The sequence below is a fragment of the Tupaia chinensis genome, unplaced genomic scaffold, assembly GCF_000334495.1.
Source record: "Tupaia chinensis unplaced genomic scaffold, TupChi_1.0 Scaffold138725_1, whole genome shotgun sequence".
Lineage (NCBI taxonomy): Eukaryota > Metazoa > Chordata > Mammalia > Scandentia > Tupaiidae > Tupaia > Tupaia belangeri.
In genome coordinates this window covers 2,692,600-2,700,048 of record NW_006198617.1, presented here as the reverse complement: position 1 = coordinate 2,700,048, position 7,449 = coordinate 2,692,600, and the positions used below count along the sequence as shown (strand labels likewise).

The following is a 7,449-nucleotide window of genomic DNA, read 5'->3' as shown; positions in this document are numbered from 1 at the left end:
GGTCTGACCCAGTGGCTTGAAAAACACGCAGTAGGGACCAGCAATTGGCGTAACGGCTATGTCGCTGGACTCCCATTTAGTCAACCACGGTTCAAGTCCCACACCTGGTGGCTTAAACTCATGCCAGGCATGTGTGCGTGCATGCCCAAGATCCCGAGAGAATGGAGGAGAAGGGATTGCGGCATGTCCATCCTCGTGGGGGTGGGGGGTGACTGTCTCACTTTACCTGTCCCTGTGTCACTCTCTCTGTTTCTGGTGAGCACACGCACCCTATGGGAAAGAAAATTCTGATAGCACAGCTAGGGAGGTGGTCTGAGAGGGCAGCCAGGGGCCAGCACTTAGGGACGAGGGCCTGCTGTTCCATCCGGTTGAGGACAGTGGGGAGAGCGTGGGGTCTGGGGGGAGCAGTGTGGCCAGAGAGTACTGGCGGGGCAGGGCAGGTGCCCAGAGGGCAGGAGAGTGGGCAGGCCGGGTTGGGGCAGCAGCACGGGGAGTAAAGGTTTGTGTACTGGATGGGACCGGGGCAGTTCTGAGCCCTGCGTGAGGGCACGTCGGCAGGGGACATGGGGGCACCGTGATGCGCTGGGCTGACCTGCCGCAGGGGCTTCCTGGGGCTGCCACACGGGTTCCCTCCTGTGGCTTAAACCACAGCAGTGTGCGGGCTCTGTCTAGAGGCCAGAGTGCAAGGTCAGGGTGTCTGCGGGGCCACGGAAACATCTGGGGGGAGTCCTTGCCTCTTCCAGCTTCTGGGGTGGGGGCCAGTCCCTGGAGTCCTGCGGCTCCAGGCTCTGCCCCCACTGCCCTCGGTGCCCGCATCCCCCCTAGTGAGGACGCCAGCGACTCTGGGTTGGGGCCGCCCACTTCAGCACAGCCTCACCCTGGCTACCAGTGGCAGCCACGGCGTGTTACCGACAAGGTCTCTTTGGTCCCCGAGGTCAGAACTCCAGCTTATTGTAGGGAGACCCAGTTCTGCCCACGCGGCCCGCTCAGAAGCAAGTGAGCACTGGGCAGGGAGGGCCGCAGGCGGTGTCCCAGGGCCGCGGGCCAGGAGGCTCAGGACCGGCCCAGGGTGCTGGGGTCTCAGCCCAGCGTGTCCAGATGCAGCCACGGCTCCGTCAGAGCTGCCGTTCTGGCCAGCTCCCACCCCTGCTTAGGACCGCTGTCAGGTGGGTCTGCTCTGCCGGGGCCCTCCCGAAGCCCACCAAGGATCCCCGCTCGTCCTGCCTGTGCCCTTGGGCGACCTCAGAGCCGGCACTGCCCCGGAGCAGATGTTCCTTTGCCTTCCTGCTGGGCCTCCAGGTCTCAGCTCCAGGACCAGGGAAGGCCAGGAAGGGAAGGAGGTGGCGAGCCCTCTGCCTTGCTCCTTCTCGCCCTCCCTGCTTTTAAGGGCTGTTTGTGGTCTCCCCTTACAGAGGACAGGCACTCTCCCTCGGGCTGTGAGGAGGGCCCGCCCGGCACACTCACAGCTGCCCACTGAGGGTCTCCACGTGCTCTGGTCGCAGCACGTGGCATTGTGCTCTTCCCGCCACGGGCCAGCAGCGAGCAGGCCGCTGGAGCCCACTGGATCCTCGTTCCCGTCTGCCAGAGGCTGGTTACAAACAGCGAGACTTTCAGGGTCAGACCTCACTGCTCCCCGGCCGGGTCCCTCTCAGCCTCAGCCCTGGTCCGGGGTGGGTGCCCCTCATGGCCCGAGGGCTCACTGCGCGCTGGGTGCGCTGAGCAGGCATCATGTGCTGACGCTGGGGACCTGCATGTCACACGGCAGCTCACTGGATTCCTCATGACCTAGGAGGCAGGGCTCTGTCTCCGTGAGACCCCGGGCACTCACATTCAGTCGCCTCGGCCAAGGCCACACGGTAGGATGTGGCCAAGCCCCGCTCGGAGCCCAGGCTTCAGGACGCCAGGGCCCACACACAGGCCACGTCTCTGAGGCCAGCATGCAGCCCAGCGGGAAAAGTGGCCAGTAGCGGGAAGCAGACGGAATTCCTTCCCTGTGGGTCAGTGCTGCTCCTCCCACGCTTCCACGGCGCGTGCATTAGAAACTTCCCGGTGGGGGACCAGCAGATGGCATAATGGTTAAGTCGCTGGACTCCCACGTAGCTGACCAGGGTTTGAGTCCCAGACCTGGTGGCTTAAAGCTCATGCCAGGCACGTGTGTGTGTGTGTGTGTGTGTGTGTGTGTGTGTGTGTTTTTTTTTATGTGGAGAGAAGAATGGTGGAGAAGGGATTGCAGTGTGGCCGTCCCCCCAGGGTGATTTCTGGCTCTGTCTCTCCAGCAATCACATGTGCCCTGTAGCAAAAATCTCTCTTAAAAAAACAGAGAACTTCCTGGTAGAATTCCGAGGAAAAGCAGCTGTGTCTCCGGGGAGGGCGATGGGCCGGGTTCTGCTGAAGGATGAGGCTGACGTGGACATCACCGTGTCCTGCTTCTACGTGGTTGCCGTCCGGGGCAGCCCCGGGCCACCGCCACGCCTCCATTCGGTCATCTCCGGTAGCCCCTCCTGCTGTGCTCGGCTCTAGCCGTTGTCCTGCGGGGTCTTGCCGTGTTCTGTCCCTAGTGAGGGTGTCCAGGCCCCCTGCCGCATCTGGCGGCCCTGGCCCTGTGAGCCGCCTTACCTAAGTGTGCACTCCCTTTTCCTCGGGGCCCTACTGTCCTGAGGGGGCTGCTGTCCCTGGTCTAGTTCTGCCCATCTGCCGCCTCTTGCCCTGACCTTCCCGTGACCTGGAACCCCGTTGGGGTCTGGCGTGTTCACTGGGGCAGTCGTGTGTGCTGTGAGGTTACCTGGCGCCAGCTGCCCGAGGCTGGGGGCGGGCCGCCAAGGCAGACGGGCCGCCAAGCAGAGGCCCACGTGTCAGCCCTCCCTGTGGCCCGTTGGCTTTTCCACCGCGTCTTGACATCCCTTTCTTCGTAAGGATAACGGGCCACCAGATCATTTGCTCCTTCTCTGCCTCTTTCAACCCAGAGCCGTCTTCCCACTCTGCCCCGCGTGTACGGGGAGGAGGCCCTCAGGAGGGTCTGTTTAGCAGCCTCAGCTCAGCCCAGAGCTGCCGGGTAGGGGCGCCCTCCTGGGCCGGGCATGCCGCCGAGGTGGGAGTTGGCCCGTGGGCACAGGAGGGTGTTGCCAGGAGGAAGGCCCAGTCCTGCCGCTCAGCCCTAAGGAGGGGACTCGGCTGGCTGATGCCGGCTCCTGGGCCTGAGCTGGCCCTGGACCTTCTGTCAGCTCCGCAGCCCTGCGGGAGGATGCCAGCCTGGCTGGAGCCCCAGACCTGTCACCGTGGAGGCCCGGGAAGGCCAGGTTTCTGCCAAGTGGGTGCATGGAGCTCCAGCCCCAGGGGCTCCGAGGGCAGGGCATGGAGGACAGGGCACTGACCTGATGTGCACTCCGGGGAGGGCCAGCTCATCCCAGCGTCCCAGTCCTTCGCGGGCACTCAGCCCTCCTCTGAGGCCCTGTTGTGCTCTAGGTCAGACGCGGGAGCAGAGGCTCAGAGAGCTCAGGCTGTTTGGACACTCCTTCCTCTCCTTGGCTGCACACGAGCCGGGTGGCCACAGCAGTGCTGGGACTCACACAGGGTCTTCCAGGGCCTGGGGCCTGGCATTGTTAGAACTGCCCAACATAGCTTGTGTGCCCAGCACCTGGCCGCTAGGCAGGGCCTCGGGAACAGGGCCTCACCTGCCTCCCGTGTCCGCGTGGTGCACTCGCCCCCCGGGTCCTGCCGCTCACTGCACTGAGCCCCTTGACAGTAAATCCACGTCCCTTGCACCGTGCCCGGGGCCCCGATGAGCGCTACGTGCCTAGCAGATGCTGCGTCAGACTTTCTAGGAAATTTGCAACATGTGGCTGTAAGGAGCTACTTCCTGTTTCTTGCAACCTGACTGCCTTGCGTGCGTCTTTGGCGATCGGTTACCTGTGCTTGGTCAGCTCAAGTGTCCTTGCTAGAAGCTCCGTGGGCCCTTGTCTCAGAGCGTGTGTGGGAAAGGGGGTCCCTCCGCGGCACCAGGCCCCTCCCGGGAGGTCCCTGCCCTGGCGGGCGGTGAACGCTCTCGGCCTTCCCCATAGGCTGTGTGAACTTTGAGGGAAATGTTGGCTTTGGAGCCTCCCGCCCGGCCTCTCCCTGTCTGAGAGACGAGGAGGAAACGAGGCCCACGTGTTAGGACCCGTGGGCACAGCAAGTGCGGACGTGGGCCCTTAGCTGGCGTCTGACTGGAGGGCCGCCTGGCAGAGGAGGCGGTGTCGAGGCATGGATGCCGCTTCTGCGCTCAGCCTAGGTGACGAGTCCGGTCCCCCGGTGGGGAGAGCCCCGGATCCCTCAGGGTGGTGTGTCCCTCGGGCGCTTGCCTTTCCTTGGGTCCTGTGAGCTGAGACCCTCCCGATCCCCAGAGCGGGGCCAGGCCAGGCTCAGGTGCCCAGCAGGTCCCATTCAGGCCGGTCTCACAGTGACATCTCTGTTCACTGTCACGCGGGTGGGCACAGAGGCCCTCTGTGGTGCGTTAGTGCTGTCTCTGAGGCACGACTGTCTCGGTGGGGTGCGTCCCCCGAAGCTGAGCCCCGTGTGCAGCTGGGCTGATGCTCAGGGCTGGCGGCTGTGACTCTGCCCCCTGCGGAGCTAGAGCTGCGCATCCGGTGATGAAAACCACGGAGTTTGGGGAAACACCCTTGTCTCCGGCGTGCGCACTGATGTGGCGAGCTGTGTCCGTGCGGCCTGGGCCTAGCAGCGTCGGTTTTGGTAGCCTGTGCTCATTTGCATCTGAAGCCCATGGCCCGCGGATGTGCTGCCAGCTCCCAGACAAGGGAGGGCTGTCTGAGCAGGTCCCGCACAGAGCCATGAGCGCCCTTCATCCCAGCCCCAGCCCCGGTCAGGCACTGTGTTCCCCAAGTGCTCTTCTGGGTGGGGTGGGCAGGGAGGGGGCCTTCTAGGTCACTCCCTTGTGACTTCCAGGGTGTCGAGGCGTGACGTTTGTTACTAACCTGGGGCTGTGCAAACCGAGCCCATTCTTCGTCAGGAAAGAGGCCGGGAACGGGCCCCTGGGTGGTCTGTGGTTTGGATAGGTAAGCCACATCCATGACGGGGAGTCCCCGGGACTGTCCCCCAGACCTCCTGGCTGCCTGTGTTCCCACCATCTGATGGGACAGCTTTGTTTCTTGAGCCCAAGAAAGCCCAAACCTGATGGGCACAGGTGAAGTTTGGGGACAAGACCAACTACAAGCGTACTTCAGGGGAGTGGGTCTGAGGGCCTCCACATCGGGGAGCTTGCTCAGTGCAGACGGACGTCGGAGAACACTGGCGAGGTGGTGCTCTCGGTGGGATTCCGTGTAGAAAAGCGTGTGTGTGCTTAAACTGCAGCATTTCTGTGCTCTTTGACCTGCTCAAGCAGATCAGAGCAGACATGAGGCAGTTGGTTACCTTTTTTTTTTTTTAAGAATTATTTATTTAATTTTATTTATTATTTTAAAATTTGGCCTCGGGCAAATGCACTCACGGGGGAGAGAAGTGAATGAGAAAGCACGTCGCCGGACCTGGGCGGCCATGCGGGAATCCAGCCTTAACCAGGCCACCTGCTGGCCCCCAGCTGGCTGCTTTGGGAGGTTCCTTTGGAGGACAGTAAACCACAGCAGACACCCTGTGCCCACACCGCAGGCTGGGCCACGGTGCCCGCTCTGAGAGCCATGCCGCCGCCCAGCAGCCTCGACGCAGAGGTCCCACCTTGCCCACCCGGGCAGCCCCTCGCCGCCTCGCCCTGGTCTTGTGTGGGTCACCTCTGTCACCAGAACTGCCTTAGGCCTCTTTTCTAGTGTTTGTTTTGGGTTCTTTTCTTTAGTCATGATAAAGCATGTGTGTACTACGCGTGAGCAAGCGAGAGCAAGAGAGCGAGCCTCCACGAGGTCTGGTCGCACCACACCCCCTTCCTCCAGCCCGCCAGGTCACGGGCATGCACACGCGGGCCCAGTGCGTTCCAGTGTGACCTGGCTGGGGATTCGAACCACGGTCGCCATGTGGGATCCGACTGCTCTTGGATAGCCCATCCCCACTGTGCCGCAGAGCCGGCCACGCTCCCCGCTTTATTCCCAGTAGCCAGGGCCCAGCCATTCAGAAGCCCCCTTCACCAGGAACTGCTCCTGACCCTTTCCTGCCTTCCAAAGGGGCAAATCCCGGGAAGCAAGTTGAGGTGGGAGACGGAGGCGGGGGCCGCGTGTGCGGAGCACGTCCTGAGAGGCTCGCCAGCACGGGAGGCAGAGGAAGGCACGTCAGGGCCCTTAGCCAGGAACTGGAGTTCTCCACCTGTGCTTCTGTCTTTCCATCTGTCCATCCGTCCATGCATGCATGCGTCCACCCAGTGCGTCCTTGCCAGCCGAGAGTGAGTGCAGCGAGAGAAGGACAGAGTCCTGACAGCCTCAGGCCGGGGCTGCCGGAGGCCCGAATCAGAGGCCGATCCTGAACACTGAGGTGGAGGTGGACAGCTGAGGAGCAGCACCACAGGGCCCGAGGGAGGATGGACCTGCAGCCTTCCGGGGCAGGGCGCCAAGGCTCTGCAGAGGCTGGCCTCGCCCTGAGGGTTTTAGAGAAGCTCCAGGCCCTGGCTTGGGATGGGACAGAGTTGGGCATGTAGTTAGGGACCTGCTCCTAGAGCTTCATCCCTGATTTCTGGAGACGGCTGGGCTCCTTGGTCCACCGAACACCCCGGTGGCTGTGGGAGCCTCAGCCTTTCCCGTGGGGAGGGCCAGTGTGAAGACGGCTGCAGTTGGTGTTTGTAGCGTCAGCTAGGAGCTCCCATCTCACGCTTCAGTGAAACTGTCTTTCCAGGAGCTGCTTACAAGTGTGTGAGCTAGCCGAGTGCTCCCAGCACACGTGTCCAGGCAGTGTCCTGGGTCACTTACACAGCAAAAATCGGGCAGGGCCACCGCAGAGAGCTGAACGGGCTCCGTTTTCCACGCTCCTTACCACCACGAGGTGCGGTGTGCCTCAGTGTCCTCCGTGCAGGGCGCCCTGTGGCCCAGCTCCCGAGGACCCTGCTCTGGGTCCTCGAGCTCAGCCCTTCCGTGGCGCAGTGCACATCTGCGGGGAAGGCCGATTGGGTCCTTCGCGGCCTGACCCAGGGGCTTGCCTTCCCAAAGACGCCTGTTGGTCGGCACCCTGGCTTCTGTGGTCGCGAAGCCACATCGGGCCAGCCCTTGATTGCTCCCGGGAAGGATGTGGAGACCTCTCCCCTACTCTGCCTGTTTCTGTGCCCTTGCCAGACCTCGTGGTGGGTTGGAGATGGAAACGGGACGGTCTGACCAGAACTGCTGGGTGTGAGTGGGCACGGCCCTGCCTTTTGCGTGTGGTGACTTTGCCTCCCCCACAGCCACCTCCCCGCGAGTGTCCTCCGAACTGGAGCAAGCCCGGCCCCAGACCAGCGGCGAGGAGGAGCTGCAGCTGCAGCTGGCGCTGGGCATGAGCAGAGAGGTGGGT

The 7,449-nt window shown here is 63.0% G+C and overlaps 1 protein-coding gene across 1 annotated transcript in view; it reads left to right on the top strand.

Moving 5' to 3' along the window:
- Positions 1 to 7,449, top strand: part of EPN2 (epsin 2) — a gene marked incomplete in the record, with an annotated part of 61,872 nt that overhangs the window by 23,112 nt on the left and 31,311 nt on the right. The window contains 1 exon segment of the mRNA XM_027765569.1: positions 7,343 to 7,443. Within this exon segment, the coding sequence (XP_027621370.1) occupies positions 7,343 to 7,443 (101 nt within the window).